This window comes from Canis lupus, chromosome 13 (assembly GCF_011100685.1).
Source record: "Canis lupus familiaris isolate Mischka breed German Shepherd chromosome 13, alternate assembly UU_Cfam_GSD_1.0, whole genome shotgun sequence".
Taxonomy (NCBI): Eukaryota; Metazoa; Chordata; class Mammalia; order Carnivora; family Canidae; genus Canis; species Canis lupus.
The window spans coordinates 59,498,167-59,517,948 of record NC_049234.1 but is presented as its reverse complement, the minus strand read 5'-3'; the positions used below and the strand labels follow the sequence as shown (position 1 = coordinate 59,517,948).

At 36.2% G+C, this 19,782-nt stretch overlaps 1 protein-coding gene across 1 annotated transcript; it reads left to right on the top strand.

Moving 5' to 3' along the window:
* Positions 1-4,383: 4,383 nt before the first annotated feature.
* LOC482175 (transmembrane protease serine 11B-like protein) lies at positions 4,384-16,893 on the top strand. The gene is made up of 10 exons (XM_038555081.1): positions 4,384-4,454; positions 6,349-6,524; positions 8,972-9,090; positions 9,189-9,256; positions 11,716-11,876; positions 12,577-12,615; positions 13,320-13,494; positions 14,466-14,725; positions 15,201-15,343; positions 16,152-16,893. Exons 1-10 carry the CDS (start codon positions 4,384-4,386, stop codon positions 16,311-16,313), a joined length of 1,374 nt encoding a protein of 457 aa, XP_038411009.1. The 3' UTR covers positions 16,314-16,893.
* Positions 16,894-19,782: the final 2,889 nt, after the last annotated feature.

Below are 19,782 nucleotides of genomic sequence, written 5' to 3'. Positions count from 1 at the left end.
TTGGGTGGACCTCTTAGGTAACCAATCCAAGTTATGTCTATTCTTTTTCTAAGTATCCAACTCAAAGAGAATTTTCATTTCTTCCTTTAAACCACAGATCCACAGATGTCATCAACACTTGTTAAACGAGTTTCCTTTTAATTGCTTTCTGCTATTGCACCCAACCCTTAAAATCCCAGGTATCATTGTGGTTAGCACATTTACCTGAGAACCACTGACCTGGACAAAAGAAGTACAGAAGTTTCCTTTATCTTATTAACACCAACAGCTATTATATCAGCACATTATGTATAGGTAAGTGGGTGTTCGCTTGCTCAAAATTCTGACATAGTTACAATTAACTGTTTCTCCAATATGACTCCCACCCACGGGTTGCAGTAAAATAGTTGAGTTTAGAGGGGGATTTGTAATGCTTTTCTACAGCATTTTGGATTTTCTGCGTGGAGACACCCCTGTAACATATATGTATTTGTGTCTGGAATCTGTAGTTTTATGTCATGCTTTGGAGAATGCTTCAGAAGGTTGGCAAGCAGCCTAACATCCTGTGAATGAAAAATGTGTAATTATTATAAAGTAAAAGGAGGAAGAAGAAGGGAAGCATCTTATAAATCAGATGTTAAATTGCTATTGGTGGTGATGATGATGTGACGACTCCTTTGTATTTGTTTAATATCTTGTGCTTTCCTTTTTTAAAAAAAAGATTTTATTTATTTATTTGAGAGGGAGCACAGAAGGAGGGGAGAGGACGAAGTAGACTCCCCACTAAGTCTAGCGTGGGACTCATTCCCAGGACTCTGAGATCATGACCTGAGCTGAAGGCAGCCGCTTAACTGACTGAGCCACTCTATCTTGTGCTTTCTAAACTGCTTTCATAAATACAGTCCTGAATCTCACAGTACCATTGCTTCATTGGTGTTTTCTATGGAATCATATATAAACTATGCATTTTTATCTGTAAAATGTTCATAAACTATAAGAGAATCATGTATAGACATATGCTATTTATTTTTAAAGTATCTAACTAGATGATTATTATGTTAAGTGAACAGTGATTATTAATGCCACTTAAAAATACTTTCAGTTTACATTTTCATCAAAATACAGTCAACCTAATTATAAAATATTTAATGTTCAGATAACTGTAAAATATAAATGCATGTCTTATGCAAATATTTCTCTAACATTTTGCATCTTGAGTCAGTTTTTTAGTTAAGACATGCACACACGCATGCATATATAATGTACAATATCATTATTCATTTAAAAATGTTACTAGAGGGATCCCTGGGTGGCCCAGCGGTTTGGCGCCTGCCTTTGGCCCAGGGCGCGATTCTGGAGACCCGGGATCAAATCCCACGTCAAGCTCCCGGTGCATGGAGCCTGCTTCTCCCTCTGCCTGTGTCTCTGCCTCTCTCTCTCTCTCTCTGTGACTATCATAAATTAAAAAAAAATTAAAAATGTTACTAGAAAGAGTATACTCACTGTGATGGTCTATGGTAACAACTTTTTTTTTTAACTAAATAATTTACTGTTGTGCAAATTCTTTATTAGATATGTCGTATTATTCATAACCCTGATGTTTTCTAATTAGCCACATCTCTGATCTACCAGTAAAAGCAAGGGTGATCATACACATTTAATAACTAGAAAGTAAACAACATGATTATTTTGTTTTTGTTTTGCCTATAAGACAGATAAAACTTTGCTGGAAGGATGTGTGTGTGTGTGTGTGTGTGTGTGTTTTAATAGAGCATCTTCTTCTCCAACATTTTAGCACTTGTATAAAGTCTTCACCTGAAAGATTTCAAAGCATTAATCCATTGTTTCCAAGTACTCCTAGTCACCTAGAAAAGATTCAAGCCCTAAAGTAGTGGTTAACTTCACAGATTGAGGCATTAATCTGCCCAGAGGAGCTTGGAGGGATTTGGAAACATGGTTGTTTCTGCAGATGCTTTTGAGGAGACCTTAGTCAATCTTGTGGTTGCATATGGGTGCCTGCATAATGAATGGCCAAGAGGAAGAAAAGGTATACTAGAGGTAGAAGTAAAAACTTCAATGCTATATATCATCAAATTCAATTGTTTTCTTAAGGTTAGTTTTCTAGAACAGAGTGGAAAAAGTCTGAGAAGAAAGTGGTGTTTTAGATCCTTGCCAAAGGGGCATTGAGATTTCATGGCCAAGAGTTTGTTGTTGTTTTTTGTTTTTATTTTTTGAGGCAAGATATAATTGATATTCTGTATCTTCTTTCAGTAATTCTCCCTATGTGGTTTTTCAGAAGAATTTATAGTAGTATAAAGTACCAGAAATGTTGGCTAAATTGTTGAGTGATTTTCCTGTGTGGGAAGATTGGGGAGCCAATCTTCCAATCTGTGGGCCATTTTTAAACAGATATTTAATTTGTGTCACGGTGTACAAGATCTTTAGTTTATCAGTTAAAGGTAGCTTCAACTGAGAGAAGCATCTGGACTGCTGTCAAGCAATAATCAAAATGGAAAAAAAGAATAGGAAATGGAAATATAAAATTCTACAGTATTTTTTCAGTGAAAGATAAATGGAAATTAGGAAGTTATTTCAGTCCTCTTTTAAGCCATAGTGTCTGGATGAATTCCTAGATACCTTATCTTATCACATTTTAATAGATTTAGATTTATTTCTGTACTTACAAGAATACCAATCCTAAAACTAATTGTAAAGATTAAAGGAAAGAAAAATTGCCCAAATCTATGTGAGGTCCTGTCCTAAGGTAAAGATTTAAAAATAAAACAAAGCAAATCAAGAAATGTACGAATAAATCCCCAGTCAAGAGACTTATAGGAAAAGAATTCGTGAGAATTTATGAGAGACAGAAAAATAAGGAAAGGGTGTGGAGCAATGATTAGAGAACCAAGAGGTAGGCAAAGTAGTTTTGGTGGAACTGAATACCTGGGAGATGAGGTAAGTGCTTACCCATCATTGAAAGGTGGACAAGAGTTAGAATTTTACAGTTAAGAAACATATACTGACAGGGGCACCCGGTGGCTCAGTCAGTTAAGCATCTGCCTTCAGCTCAAGGCTCAGGTCATGATTCCAAGGTCTTGGGATCAAGCCCTTTGTTGGGGGAGTCCCTGCTCAGCAGGCAGCATGATTCTCCTTCTCCCTCTGTTGGCTGCTCCCCCTGCTTGCACTCTCTCTCCCCCTCCTCCTGTTAAATAAATAAGTAAAATGGTTGTTTTTTTTAAAGAAACATATGCTGATAATTTAGTCTTTTGAGTGATGTTGAACAATGAGACTATAAAAAATCAGAAAAGGCATGAAAAAGTTGAGATGAATTAGTTGTAGTTAGGATGGAAATGTTTGCCTCAGAAAGAGAAATGTCAATTCTATACTATATTTTATATAACAAGCACTAAATTTAGTAATCCAGTTTCACAGCTTTGTTTGTTCCCTGTTTTTTGATGACTCCTAAATTAACCCCAACCATGGTTCCTCAGTTAATTACTAGACTGACATCTCCATTTGTGTTGTGGAAATTTAAATGTCTCTTAAATTTTAGATATAAAATATTTACCATTTCCCTCCAAACTTACCTCTCCAAGACTTTGACTCTTTTACTATTCGAGATAAAATCTTACGTCATCTTTGACATATTCCTATCCTTTACCAAGATAGTTAATTACCAAAAGCTGACAAATACTCTACTATAAATGTTCATCACTTTGTTTCTTTTCTTACTACCACAATCTGGGATGCCATCACTATATTCCCATTGATTATATTAGCCACTTTGCTCATTGGTCTTCCTCTTTCATTTTTCTTCCTCCTTTAAACTGTCATCGTGCAGATTGCAGATTCATCATCCTAAGCACTGCACGTCCTCATCTTAGTCATTTCCACAGATAAAGTAAAAAACTCTTTTGATTAGCACTGAAGGCTTTGCATAATTTGTATCCCTCTGATCTATTTATCCTTCATAATCTCATTGTCCTCAATATCTCTTGGCTTCATTTACTCAGTACTTCAACCAATATAATCTATAATGGGTGAGACCCCACAATATGATCTGGTCATAAAACAATAACAACTTCAACAATAATTAATGACATGGACCAGACCATAAAATGGTCTTGACTAGAGGTGAAAAAACTGCCATGTAAAAATAAAAAATAAAAAATACTCTCAATGTCAATCCATGTTAGGGTGATCCATGGAAGACCTCAACAAAGAGGAGATGAGAGAGTTGAGTGATGAAGTTGACTGGGAGCTCACTGGGTGGACCTGAGGGTGGACATTTTAGGCAGAAGAATCAGAGTGTGCAAGGACATGGAGGTGGAAACGAGTTTGGTTGTTCATGGAATTCTGAGCAGTTTGAACTGGCTGCACCATAGATTAGAAACAGGTTGAAGAATGAGACGAGATGATATAGGGATTGCCTTAGAACAGGGGCACAGTAACAAGAAGAAAAAGCAGAGTGTGGGGTATAGATGAAGAGAAGTTCACAAATGTGGTGATGGAGTTGTAAATATTCTCTTCTGATGCTTTTAATTTTCTCAGTTGGACCAGGAAGTAAGGTTATCAGCTAAGATTGAGGATGGGGCAAATGGTGCTAGAGGTTTGAGGGGAAAAAGAAGTATGAAAGAGCTTTCAAAGAGAGTGGAAAAAAAATCAACAGAGGATGTATTAACACACACACACACACACACACACACACACACACACACTAACTTGTTCTTCTGAAAGCATCAACCCAATTTATTTTTATCTGAGATCCAATACCTCATACACACTCCCCTCCAAAGCCACTTCTAATCTGAAAACCTTGATTATAGGCCTGGCTAGATTAAAGTTTTCCAATTTTGCCATGAAGATAGCATATAGTTTAGTAAGTATCTTCATTAATAAGAGTGTTAAACTGCAAATTCTCAGACTTTTTCAGAATTTGAATTCATTAGATCTGAGGTAGTGTCTTGTAATCTGCATATGCAATAAGCACTCTCAGGTGATTTTGATCAAGGCTGTCTTCTAATCACACTTGGAGGAGCCCCAATATTTAAGGCAAAATCTAAACATCTTTGTGTGGCAACAAAATCCTTGTTGTTGCCTCTGTATGAGGATTTTCCAGAGAAACAGAAACAATAGGATATCTCTTTCTCTATTTCCTCCTTCTCCTCTCTTTCTCTTTTTCTTTATCAATAGATAGATAGAGAGGCATATAAATAGATATATAACCATAGAATCTATATATCTAAGATAGAGATATTTTATTTTAAGGAATTTCTTCACACAATTGTAACATTGGGTAAGACTGGAAACTCAGGCAGGATTTTTTTAAAAGAGAGAGCTCTTTTTTTAAAAAAAATTTTTTTATTGTTCAATTTGCCAACATTTAGCATGACACCCAGTGCTCATCCCATCAGGCAGGATTTCTACTCTGAAGGCAGAATTTTTTTCTTCTCATGAAAAGCTCAGTTTTACCTCTTAAGGCCTTCAACCGATTGGATGAAGCCCACTTACTTATAGAGGGTAATCTTAAAGTCAACTGATTATAAATGTTTATTACAGTTACAAGATTACTTTCACAGAAACATGTAGACTCATGTTTGATCAAACAACTTGGCACTATAACCTAGCTAAAGATGACACTTAAAATTACTCATTATACTGTCCAGCTTCATCTTTGGCCAAACCATGACATAGTCTGCGGCAAGGAAGTTGAATTGCTGGCCATTCTTTGAGCACTGCCTGTTGTTCCATCTTACTAGATTGTCTTCTCATGCCTCTTTATCTGGAAAGTTACCCAAATCGCTATTTCAATTTAGGCAATACCTATTTGTTATCCAAATGAAACACGGTGAAAATACCTAACTTACTCTAGGTTGATCATAGCATGCTACTTTACACAAGATCTCTGTGAACTATAACCATAAATAAGCTAGTAAGAAAGAGGGACACTGCTCTTACTCAACATAACGCTTCATATTTGTATGTGTTCTATGTATATAATAAGGACATAATAAATAAAATGGAATCAAGATCAGATTTCAAGAATGATGATAGGCTTTGGTATAAAGAACTCCTAAAACATTTCCGTTTTCCTCCCTTCTTCCTCTCCATCCTGGCAAGGGCTTCACTTATTGATACTAACTCTGTCACTGGTGGGAGGGAACAAGGCACCATTATACTCCTGAAAAATAATTTCATAGCACAGATCCAGAGAGGTTCTATTTTAAACTTCTTTCCTTTTTTTCTTTTCCTCCCCATCTTTCTTCCCTCCTTTCTTTTCTTTCTTCCTTTCCTTTCTTTTCCTCATACTTCTGCTATTACGATGCTTAAATTGAACTTCTGGGGGTGAGCAAGAAGAAAAAAGTAAAGATATGGAACGACTGTGATTTTTTCTGATATACCTTTTATATTCATATCTTTTATTTGCAGACCAGTCATAGCTTCCCGTCCATCTTTGCCGCTATGGATGATTGCCCTCATTGTGTTTGGAGTATTGGCAATCCTGGGAATAACTATTGGTCTCCTGGTTCATTTTCTGGCAGTAGGTTGGTAAAGAATATATTTTTATTTATTTCAGTTTGTTGTAAACTTTATTTCCATTTCTACCAAAGACATAGAGATAATTGCAAACAATAAATTACCTATCTTCCTTTAAAATGGCCTTCAGTGACCCAAGACCCAACACCTACGGAACACTTATCTTCAGTTTTTAACACAAGACGCTGGAGTAGTCTTGAAGAAAGCACCTTAATTTATGGACTCTCTGAATTATGATGTAGTAATCCTGACTTCTCTCCCTTGTTTATCCCAATTCACCTCTAGCAGGTTGCTTCAGCTGGGAGATAGAACACACACCAAAAAAAGGCACATTACTATGGTTCACTTTTATTTTCACTACTGTCATTCTGTAGGGTCAAAATAGGATTCTATGGAAACATGTCTCTCTCCCAGACCTGAAGTCTCATTATTCTAATCATAGAATCATTGAAAACTTTTGGAAAGACCTACATTCAACTCATCTTGGGAAGAGATGTATCTATCTCTATATCATTTCTCACTCTAGTGTGTAGTTCACATTTTGGAGAATATTTCCTTCATAGTTTTCAGTCTGGAGTTGCGGTTTTCTTTTGTTTCCTTGGAAATGAGCCCCTTACCCTTGTCTTTTGGTCTTTTTATAATCTTAGAGGAAGGAGAATGTAAAGGAAGTGCTTTTACTCTGTCAAATTTAAATAAAAGTGTTCCCATAATTTATGCTTAAACTCTGTCATTGCACTCCAGAACACTGTACAAAAACAAAAGTGTGTGTGTGTGTGCACGCACACGCATGTGTGTGTGTGTTGTGTGTAAGCTGTAAGTTTTCTTTACAGAAATGAGTTCCAAGTAATCAAGTCATGGAAAAGTTATAAAACAATTTCTTTCTTTCTGCCCCTTATCCATCTTTCTCAATTCATATTGTCATTTGAACTACCTAGAGAAATGGGAATGTTAATTATAAGGTGCAGGTGTGCCTTATGAATATCCCATCCCTAAAGGGTTGTTTTCATTTCACCAGGTGCCAACAGAGCTCAGTGACTGATTTCACGGTGACCTCAGCATAATGAGCCATCTCTGTGACCCATTAGGAGTACTGTACAGAATTAAATTAATATTCAATTCCTTGTTCTAGTGTGTGCTTTCTTAGTCTTAAATGTCTTAGACATAAAATATTTAGTTTTCCATTGGCTCTTGGAAAAGTGCACCATGCAGTTATAATAAAAAGTTTGTATCTTGTCAATTCATACATTGAGGAATATTCATGGCAGCCTGATTATCATAATAGGTAGAAACACTTAAGAATCTAAATAAAGAACTGAAGGATGAACTGTGAACACTGAATTATAAAAAAGAAAGTTGAATAGTTTCAAGATATATATATTTTTTATTACTTATGGTAAGACCTACCATTGCAAAGTTTGATTTCTACAGTTAAAGATCCATGACCCCAGACAGACTAACTACAATGAACAATGTTAGTTTACAAATTATTATTCATAAATAATCCATTTCCAGCATTTTCTTTAGAAGTTTCTGATTTCTTTTTCTATCACCTTTCTCACTGTAAAATATTTTCACCACATTTATAATAGTAAGTCATATTGTATTTTAATTATGGTGCTTTCCTTCTCTACATTCATATAGAACCTGTAAACAATTACCATTATCATTTAATTACATCATATTATTACCTCATGTAATGATTTCATTCATATTGAGCCTGTCTCTTCCATCACATAGTCTTCAAAGGTAATGCAAAAAAAAAAAAAAAAACAAAAAAAAAACAAAAAAAAAACAGAAAAAAAAAACCAAAAAAAAAAAAAAACAAAGGTAATGCAAAATAGTATTAATACTTATTTGGTTCTTTCTATATGTTATGGGCTGTATAACAACTTTATATCTATCACATATTAGAGGTAAGATGTATCATATATCAAATGGCTTAGTATCTATGAAAATTTGGGAAGGAAGTATAATGGATTAGGTGTGTACTTTGTAGTCAAATCAAATTTTGATCCTTGGCTCACAGTAGCTCTATGATATCAGCTAAGTTACTGAATATCCGAGACCACATTTCTCCTGAAAAAAAAAATGGGTATACTTCATATGTTTTTTATAAAGTATCTTCCCATGGTATATAATAAATGGTAAAAATCTTTACTCATAGGCTGGTGGTTATGTGGCAGAAATCTCAATTATAGTGTACAGTCCTGTCTCAATCAAGATATTACTCTTCTTTCTTACCTTTGTATATATCTATATCTGCTGCATTATGGGCCTGATAAACACTTTTCACAACACCGAGGACTTCTAATCAACTGTGCCAGAAAGATGTACAGACTTTATCAATGTCAAATATGAGCACAATATTTACTAGTTGATATTACTGTGTAATCTATATTTGCATTTGAAATCCATTTCATTTAAATAACTCTCGGATCATGTTTTTATCTCACAGAAAACACGACCTACTATTACCAAGGTAGCTTTAAAGTGTTGGATATCCCATATAACAGAAATTATCAAAAAGAGACATCACTGGAAAATAACTATCTTAGCAAAATTCTTGAGACTAAGGTAAATTAGGATTTTCCTATATTTATTTCATTGTTAGTTCACGGAAATATAAATATATTATTGGAATTTGATATTTGATTCTATGTTCTCTTTAACAGATGGTTGATGCATTTCAAAGTTCTAGCATTTACAGACAATATATTAATTCTCAAGTCATCATGCTGATGTAAGTAACTAATGATAGTTAGAAAAGAGATCAGTCTGTACATACATACATATTTCTAGTACCTCTGTAAAAATAATTTTGAGAGTCAAAAAGCCAATAAGTTACTAACAAACAGAATTATTCTAAGCTAAATGTCAGAATAATTGTTCAATATAAAACCAAGCAAAGATTGGGCTATCCAGCTTATTCATTAGATCTATTGAGAATTTATTATTCATTAAATGCCTCATCACTCAGGTTTCTTAAGACTTTATATCCAGCAGATAGCAGATGATCCCTTTGACCAATGTTTGATAGTCTAACATTTTTTATTTAGCAGTAGTATAAATACAGACCCTGTTTTCTCATATCTCTCTGCTTGCAAGTCAGCTAAACACCTGTGGAACTACCCAGAGTTCTTACAAGGTAGAAAGGAGCATATCTACACCAAGCTGTGATGACAAGGAGGTCCTTTTAGTCCATAACAAGGAGTAAAATAGGCAACGTGTCCTCTGCATGTGGGTTTAACATAGCATGGAATAGCAGAGGGAGGCTTAGAACAGGAATTAATCAACCTGAGCTCACCTTTTGCCCCTTGGTAGCCCGAGAGCCTTGGGTGAATCATTATATGACTTTGAGTCTGCTCACCTATCTGGAAAATACTGAAAATAGCACCCTCACTGCCCCTCTCATAAACCTGTACTCAGGACCAAAGAAGATGTGTATATAAACACATTTCCAATGAATTGCTTTTACCTTCATCAATGCCACCAGACTATGCCTAGCCCTTTTCCCCTTGCTCCTGGAGTTCGTGAGACTCTTGAAATTGCAGAACATGTCAAGATCTTAACTAGTATTAACCTTGAGTGTTGATTTTAGTATTGGAAAGAGATTGGAGGCTAAAATTGAAGGGCCCAGGTATCTTTCGGAGATAATTGCAACCACTGGAAAGTTTCTGCTTTGTTCTCCCATAAATGGAAATTTAGGTATCCATAGGCAGTGTGGGCCCAAACGTGATGGAGAGGTTTTAGGATAAAGATTTTCATTTTGGTATACCCTTCTATGATAATCAAACTTGTGTGATCTGAGTTTTTCCTAGAGCTGATTACCAATTTATATGACAAAAGGTTAGTTATCTGTCATGGAGAGCCAAAGCATAATAATGCCACTTCAGATGTTAGCCTCAAAGCTGCTTGACAAGCCCTACATGTTCATTAGTTAGCCTCTTAGGTTTCTCACATCCTTATGTCCAAATCAATCTTTCCTGAAGACCAAAGTCAGATTCATCTTCCTCAAGCATGGTTTTATTCAACAACTTCTCTCTACTGCTACCCTTTGGCTAGCATTGAAAGTCTTCCTCCATCTGAGCCCAATCTCCTGGACACTGTTGTCTCTGTGACTGGGTATAGGAAGACAGTACAATGTAAAAAGCCTGTGTTATAGAGTCAGTTGTACTGAATCTGTTCTGAGTTTAGTAGCTATATACCCTTGCACATATTAGGTAACCTCTCAGAGCCTCCATTTTCCTCTGTCCATAAAATGCAGATAATGACATCTATGCTACAGGGCTGTGATGGAGGTTAAGTGTGATAATAAATGTGAAAATAAGTACCTAGAACACAGCAGATGTTCAGTAAATGCTAATTAATTGTTGCTATCCTGTTCTTCTGGAATAGCACTCCTCTTTTTCTCTGTCCGATGAAATTTGCTGCTTGATAATGAAGTAATAATAACAATGTTTTAAGGTCCAATGTGTATGTCATCTCTCCCATGAAAATTTCTCTGATTCTTTGAGTAAAAAATGACTATCCTTCTTCTATTTGCAGATAAGATAAAATAAGTATCATTGTTTCTTCCTAATTTATTGTAGTATTTTGTATACATGTCGTATCTCCTAGAAATCTGGAAATTCCTGGAGGATAGGAACTATTTGTTAGTTACCCTTGCATCACTAGTAGCACCTATTCCAGCTATTTGTCTATAGCAGTTGCTCAATAAATGATTGATGAATACATGAATAAGTGAGCCCAGTTCTTATGTGGTACTTTTTTTTTTTTGGTACTTCTTTTTTAAAAGAAGATTAATTTATTTATTTTAGAGACAGATTGAGAGCACGAGTGGGAGGGGCAGAGGAAGAGAGAATCCCAAGCAGACTCTGCACTAAGCACAGAGCCCAACTCAGGGTTCAATCCCTTTTACATGGTACTTCTACCCTGTGCTTCAGGCCTTTCCTATTTTTCAGATTTGTAGAACTACTTGTCCTCTAAGATGAATATCATAGCTGCATGCATACTGCCACCAAATAAATGTAGGCAGATGGATGATCCTGTGATTACTTAAAAGTGAAGGTACTGCACAAACCCATAAAAAGGCAGAATAAGTAAAAATTTGAAAGACCAGAGAATGAGGAAGGAAACGTTATTTTTTGGTAACATATGAAATATGTTTATCTTGTTGAAACATATTTGTCTTGTTTCCAGTCCTCATAACAGCAGTGTCACCGCACATATATGGTTGGTATTCAAGGCTCCCAGATCAATGAAGGAAAATACAAGAAGAAGAATTGAAAGCGTCTTACGCCAGATGCTGAGGAACCATGCAGGCTCTTTGACTACAGATCCTAATTCTCTTAGGCTCATGGGTAAGCTTATGTATTAAATAGGAGCAGTGTTACTCTCATTTTTTTTATTTCTAACATAAATTACAAGTACCATGTGCAAAGCTGATACTCAGTTTTTTGAATGAATATGTCATTATTTTATATCAGAGCAGTAATTTATGTTATTGAGAACAGAATAATCAAGTCATAATAATGCCATATCTGAAAGCAGTTCTGGGGGAAAAACTGCTTCTCATTATAAAACAAGTAGTAAAATTTTGAACAGTCCCTATAAGTAATGGTGTGTCTTAAATATTTTTCATAATCTCCTATAATTTTCAAAAATAGCATACAATTTGCCTTTATGAGATAAGTCACTTTTTAAAAGTTATTTTTGTTTACTGACAGGAATCAGGTTTACTTGTGGCTCTTCCTCTTCTAAGAAAAGATACTGGCAATTTTCCATCTTAGATAATAAAGAATACAGTTTCAACTGAATAAAAAAAGGTCTCTCATGTGGAACTATGATGGTGGTATTTTCGTATCAGACATTCACATCTAGTAAAAGAACAATTCAAATAATCTGATATTCTGTCCTTTCTACTGACATTTTATCCTGATAGTCAAAATTGTTTCTGGACTGTTCTACAGTGTTGAACCTAGCATCTTACCACATTGGCCCCACAGTCAATGGATTAATGCTAGGTATTATATTTACCATGAGCTTTTTGTTCTATTTCAGAAATCAGTAAGGTTGATGCTGAAAAGATTATCAACAACCGTAAGTCCAGAAACTTCTTATTTAAATGCGCGAGATGGGGATGCCTGGGTGGCCCTGCGGTTGAGCGTGTGCCTTTGGCCCAGGGCGTGATCCCGGAGTTCTGGGATGGAGTCCCACATCAGGCTCCCTGTGAGGAGCCTGCTTCTGCCTCTGCTTATGTCTCTGCCTCTCTCTGTGTGTCTCTCATGAATAAATAAATAAAATCTAAAAAAAAAATGTGCGATATGGTCTAAGACATATAGGATTTATTACTGTTAGCTAGGCATACTTCTAATTAAGTTCTTTACATACAACTCATTTAATCTTCACAACAATCCTAAAGGTAGATATTATTATCATCCCATTTGAGACCTGGAGAAACTAAAGCACTAAGAAGTGAAATAATCTGCCCAAGTTCATCCAGTTTGTGAATGGTGTGGTCAGAACTCAAATTAGGGTTGCAGAGACTGTGGACTTACCCATGACTTTATGTGCCTCCCACAGCTGTCATAATCTCCAAGTGCTGAAGTACCTTGGAGATACTATGCTGGGTATGGAGATGATCCAGGGGCTGCTAGTGATTCCTATGCAGATTACATCCTGTCCTCTTCAGTGCAAGATATTGTCAGATAGAACCATACTAGAATAACTCAGCTCACTCTCTGCTTTATAATCAAATAAACATTATCTTCCTTCTCTCAATGGAACAAAACGGACTCTGACAGGCTGTGGGATACGAGCAAGGATGTCAGCAACATATGATAGAATCAAGGGAGGTTCCAACGCTCAGAAAGGAGAATGGCCGTGGCAAGCAACTCTCAAAAAAAATGGCCAACACCACTGCGGGGCATCTTTAATCAGTGAAAGATACCTGGTGACTGCAGCACACTGCTTTCAAAAGTAAGTTTACCATGTTGCCCAAGACCAGGGAGACAAAAGACCCTGGAATAGCTCCAGTCTTCACCTGTTATCCCAGCTTAACTATCAGTAGCACTCTTGTCTCAAGTGTTCTCGTTTGGAAGATAAATTATATAGGAAGCCATTCTAAGATATTCCTGCATTACCTGTAAGGATTCAAAGAGTCATTCATTCTTGATACTACATTTTTTTTTTTGATACTACATTTTTTTACATGATTCTTATCTCTCGTCACTTCATACTCCAGACATCCCTAACTACTCATAGTTGCTAAAACACATCATCCTGTTTCATACCTCCCTCCTTCTCTGCACATGTCTGGCCACTTCTCTTTATCTTTCAGGCAACTATGACTCAGCTCTATAGTCTTACCCAAAATGCTACTTTCCCTAAGAAATCTCTGTTCCCTAAAGCATGCAGATTTAAGTTACCCTGTTTTGTTGCCCTGCTAATTATAAACAAAGTACTTAAGCAAATTATAGCTGTGTTTATGCCTTTCATTAGACTTGAAGTCATGACTATTAATTTAAATTTCTATATTCCCTTTGCTTTACATAGTATATGGTATAGAGACTCAAACAAGATTTTTTTATTTTTTATTTTTTATTTTTTAAATTTTTATTTATTTATGATAGTCAGAGAGAGAGAGAGAGAGAGAGAGAGAGGCAGAGACACAGGCAGAGGGAGAAGCAGGCTCCATGCACCGGGAGCCCGATGTGGGATTCGATCTCGGGTCTCCAGGATCGTGCCCTGGGCCAAAGGCAGGCGCTAAACCACTGCGCCACCCAGGGATCCCAAACAAGATTTTTTAAAAATGAATTTAAAAAGTCAGACTGTCACTACTAATGAGCAATAGAGCAAGGGAATATTGTCATGAAAAGAGTACATTTTATGCAGGCCGTATTTCTATTATTTTGAAATAAATACAAAATACATAATTTTTGTTTCTTTAGGACAAAAAATCCAAAAAACTATACCGTCAGCTTTGGCACCAGAGTAAATCCCCCTTACATGCAACGTTATGTTCAACAAATTATTGTTCATGAGGACTACATCCAGGGTGAACATCATGATGATATTGCGGTTATTCAGCTCAGTGAGAAAGTCTTATTTCAGAATGATGTACATCGAGTTTGTCTTCCTGAAGCTACACAGGTTTTTCCACCAGGTGAAGGAGTTGTTGTTACAGGATGGGGAGCGTTTTCATATAATGGTAAGTTCAGTGAAGGCTTAACATAGTGTTTGAGTACAAAAGCAGCAAGAAAAAATAGTGACCAAGGTACAAAGTCAAAGGCATCCTTTACTTAAGGATGCCTAGTTCTCCCAGGAAATGTCTCGGGAAATCATGCATATGGAGTTATGGCTTTGCAAATTGCCTTAGTTTGGAGCATTCTGTGGAGACCAGTTGGTTGTAAGAACTCCCCAACATGGAGAAACTAATTGAGAAAGTTCTGGGTCAAAGATATAAGAAGAGAGGTAAAGACATAGAAAGGCAGCATTGAAAAGATTTCAAATTATTCTTTGAAAATTTCTGCTTTATTGATTGGGGTGAGGAAACTGAGTGGACTTTCTAATATTAAGAATGAGCAAGAGTCAGATATAGGTTTTATGCACAGAGGAAAGAACAAGTTTTCCATCCTGTTCTGTTTCAGAGCAGCTCTTTGACTGGTAATGTTTACTTCCTTTAGGTAAATACCCAGAGGTACTTCAGAAGGCACCTGTGAAGATTATTGACACAAACACTTGTAATGCTAGGGAAGGATATGATGGTTTAGTATCAGACACAATGTTATGTGCTGGGTACTTGGAAGGAAATAAAGATGCCTGCCAGGTAAGTCTGGACACTAGTCACATTGGCCACACTGTGTATAAATAACTGCTGTTATTTTAGGAAAATCCTCCATATGGAGACAATTCTACGCCTCAGTTAATTTGCACTTTGGCAATTCTGTTAAACTCTTTCCAACTTTGGTGCTAAAGTAATTCCCCACTACATGCAACATATGTTTATAAGTGTTTAACAAATAAGTTGGCCAAGCACTGACTAAAGTCTTTTATAAACAATTTATTTAATCCTCGTCACAACCTTGTGATAGAGATACTATCATTATCATTTTACAGATAAGAAAACTGAGTCAGAGAAAAGTAAAGTGATTTGCACAAGAACACATAGCTAGTAAGTGGAAGAGCTGGAATACAAACCAAGGTAGTCTAGCATCACAGTCCATAATTTTAACCATATTTCAGTAAAGGACTAATCTCAGAAAACTTTCAACTAATCTCAGACCATTTCTCTTACCTTCTTGGACTTCTCGTGGTTGGGGTCCTGACTACTTTTCTTAGATATGAAGCCTTGTTCTCCAAATACATCTATAATATTTGTCCCCTCAAAAGCTTTCTCATAGAACTAGACCTTATAACTTATCAGTTCATGCATTCAAGATTCAGGTCAACACCAAAGAGTTCCAGAGAATATATTCCAGCCAAAGATGAGGTGAAGGGTGATGCAGGGATTTACACCATACATTTTTCCTAGAGTCTGATTGAAGCATGAATCAAAAACTTTAACTGGGCTTATTACTTAGTAAAGTGTCTGGAAGTTAATTCTCATAATGATCAATATTCTTTGTTTTATTCAGGGTGACTCCGGAGGACCACTAGTTCATCCCAATTCTCGAAATATTTGGTACCTTGTTGGAATAGTGAGCTGGGGAGAAAAATGTGGTGAAGTCAATAAGCCAGGTGTCTATATGCGAGTGACTGCTTACCGCAACTGGATTGCCTCCAAGACTGGTATCTAAGAGAAAAGCATCTTTAGCAACTATCTGAAGTCGTTTTTGCCTGAGGTTACTCTCAACCTTATTTAGTATGCATTTTAAATCAGTGTGTATAATGGCTGTTTTGAAAGAACTGTGGCCCCAAGGGAATATTTATGAACTTTAATTTTAAGCAAACTTGCAAAACAACAAATCTCATATTTAGTCAAGAAGGCCTAAACAAAGAAAGTGCTCCTATCAAAAAGGACTATTACTATTTCTCTATTGCATGAACCCACATCATGGCTGTGTTGCCATAGCATAAAGCTCTTGGTTTTAGTCGCTCAGACTTTCTGGAATTATGAAAATATATCCTTTTCCATTGTAAGTTATCTGGCAGCGCTAGGAGAGACTGAAACTAACACTTTCTGAGGGTTGGGTTGGAAGGTGCTCTCTCTGCCTTCATGTCATAGCATTTGAGGAAAGGGTATGGTAGTAAACTGATTCTGGCCAGAACTGAGGCACCGAATTAGAGTCTCTTGTTTGTACGAGGGTCTTCAACTCTTGAAATCACTGTGAAACAATTTTGCCATCAGCAAAACTCAGCAAAACACATTTTAGACCTACAGAGACCAGGTACACTAATTCTTCAGTGTTGATACAGGGTTTCTGGAAATTCTTCATTTATAACACGTGTATATAGAAGTAGCTATGAACCTGGAAAATGTATAATGTGTTTTAATTAAAACAAATTTGAAAGCAGACTGTCTTTGTTTAATGACAAATTTCTTTCTTTTTTTTGGTGGTTTTCTTGTTTTATTTTTATTTTATTTTATTTTATTTTTCTTAATGGTCTTTTTCAGGTGGCTTTTTCTTTTTTTCTGTTCTTGTTTCCACTTGGTCCATGGGTTGAGAGAAGGTTATAAGGTAGTTTAAAAGCTATCTTCTTTTCTTTTTTTCAAAGATTTTATTTATTTATTCATCACACACACACACACACACACACACACACACACACACACAGAGGCAGAGACACAGGCAGAAAGAGAAGCAGGCTCCATGCAGGGAGCCTGATGTGAGACTCAGTCCTGGGACTCCAATCATGCCTTGGGCCAAAGGCAGATGCTCAATTGCTGAGCCACTCAGGCATCCCTAAAAGGCTAAGGGAGAAGCTCAGGCAGGCCAGTGAGGATGCAGAGGGTGAGTACCCCATAACTAGATGCAAGAAGCTCCGAGTCATTGCCTGAGGATGAGGCCAACCCAGCCAGGGTTTAAGCCTACCAGCTTGAGAAGTTTGGTCAGGTGATGACTTGTCTTCTGGATGAGGAGTGGTAATGCCAAGGCAGCTGTTTTATATATAAAATGTTATTGACTATTTTAAAAAATCAAGTACTGCCAAGTGCATCATGTCTACTCATATGCTATTTAAAACAGATGGATAGTTTTGTGGGGTTTTTAAAAATCATAGAGGAATGTAGCTAGTTTCCTATGCTTGTTAGCTTTGCCAAGTCCATATCCTGGATCCCCAGTTATATTAGTGGTTCTCAAACTTTGATCTCTTAGGATCCCTTTACATTCTTCAAAATTACTGAGAACCTCAAAGAATCTTTGTTTATATACAGCCTGTATCTATTGATATTTATCATACTCAGAATTTTTAAAAAGATTTTATTTATTTGAGAGAGAGAGTGAGCAAGAGAGAGCATTAGCAGGGGGAGGGGCAAGGGAGAGGGAGAAGCAGGCTTCCCCCTGAGCAAGGAGACTCTTGATTCCTCCCTGGATCATGACCTGAGCCAAAGGCAGACACTGAACTGACTGAGCCACCCAGGTGCTCCTATCACACTAAGAATTAAACTGAAAACTATTTAAAATATTTAATCCACTAAAAATAACAGTATTAAACTCATTGCATTTTAACATAAAGCATAGAATTTTTATTAAAAAATAGTTCTATTTTCCAATAGAAAAAAATGAGAAATATGGCATTATCTTTAATACCTGGCTTACTAGAAGATGGCTGGTTTCTCATGTCTGCTTCTTCAGTTAATCTATTGTTTTGTTGAAGTATATGAGAAAATCTAGCATTACACAGGTATGTAGTTGAAAAAGGGAAAGGATATTAATAGTGTTTTCAGATATTTGTAAATGTTCTCCTACGAAAATACACCAAATCTCAACAAGTGGTCATTTCTTCCATGTGGAATTTAGCTAGATCAATGAACTTTTTATGCTCTGTTATATTAAAATCAGTTAGCATGTTTTGCATTTTCAATGAATCTTTTATCCATGCATGCATTTGTAACAGTATTTATTGGTCATTTTGAGTTATGTAGATGCTCCAAACGTTGATGCTTCTTATTAATCAGTATAAACATAATCATATTCATTAATATCAGAACTGATCCCATCATAAAGTCACTAAGTATCAACAGGCACATATAAATTTATCAACATTTATTCTTCATGCTAAATCTCATATTTTATCATTAGCAACAAATACTGTCAGTTGTTTTCATTAGGACAAGTTTCCTTTATTTCAAGATAATTTTTGGCAAATATTGATTCTAAATAACTAGTTTGTCAGTCGTTCTTTTCAAATAAAATCTTGTTCCATGACAAAAGTGGTGAGTTCAGCGTGTGAGTCATACTATTGTTGAAGGCCTTTATTCAGGAGAGCCATTTTAATTCAATATGTAGCAAAAATACTTATGTATACTTCTCATTTCATCATTCAGAATGTTACAAAGCATCCTCAGCCTTAAGATTTTATAGTTTATAATTCTTAATGTTTTATCCAGGGAATTCTTAGATAAAGTTAAATTTTTTTTTCCCCGTGACTGTGTGGCAGTGAAGAATATAGTGATGTCAATACCTTGATTTACTAAGGTATCAGCAGTTTCAACCACTATTGCTTTTGCACCACCAGTTTAATTTCAGAGATCTCTTGAAAGGGTCTCAGAGACCCCTGGGGTATCAGACCAAGCTTTTGAAACCATTGAGCAATGCTAATTTTTCTAAAGGGAAGTATCTATGATAACCACAAAATAATTTTGTCCATCCATAAATAACCAAGAGTCTTTCATCCATACATATGTACAAAGAAGTATATTGAAGAGGCAGCTAACCCAAGAAGAGGGATGGGGGCAATTGAAGCTGAGATAAGCCATAAAAGATGAACAAGAAGAAATCAGAAAAAGACTTCTTGGTGAAGGGGTGGAGGTACTTGGGTGGGGCATCCAAAGCAGAGAAAACATGCTGTCAAACACTGTGACTGAATACAGCCTCATTTGCTAGGATAGGCTAGATTACTGTAACACACACCTAAATCTGCATAGCTTAATGCGTCACAATTTGTTTCTCACTCATAGACTGTTGGCAGTAGGATGAATTATCAAGGCAGCTGGATGAGCAATTCAGGCTGCTCTTAACTGTGACTTTGCCATGTGAACATGTAGCCTCCACAATCTCCATGGCAGAGAAAGAAAGCTGCTAATAGATCCACTAACAGAACTGA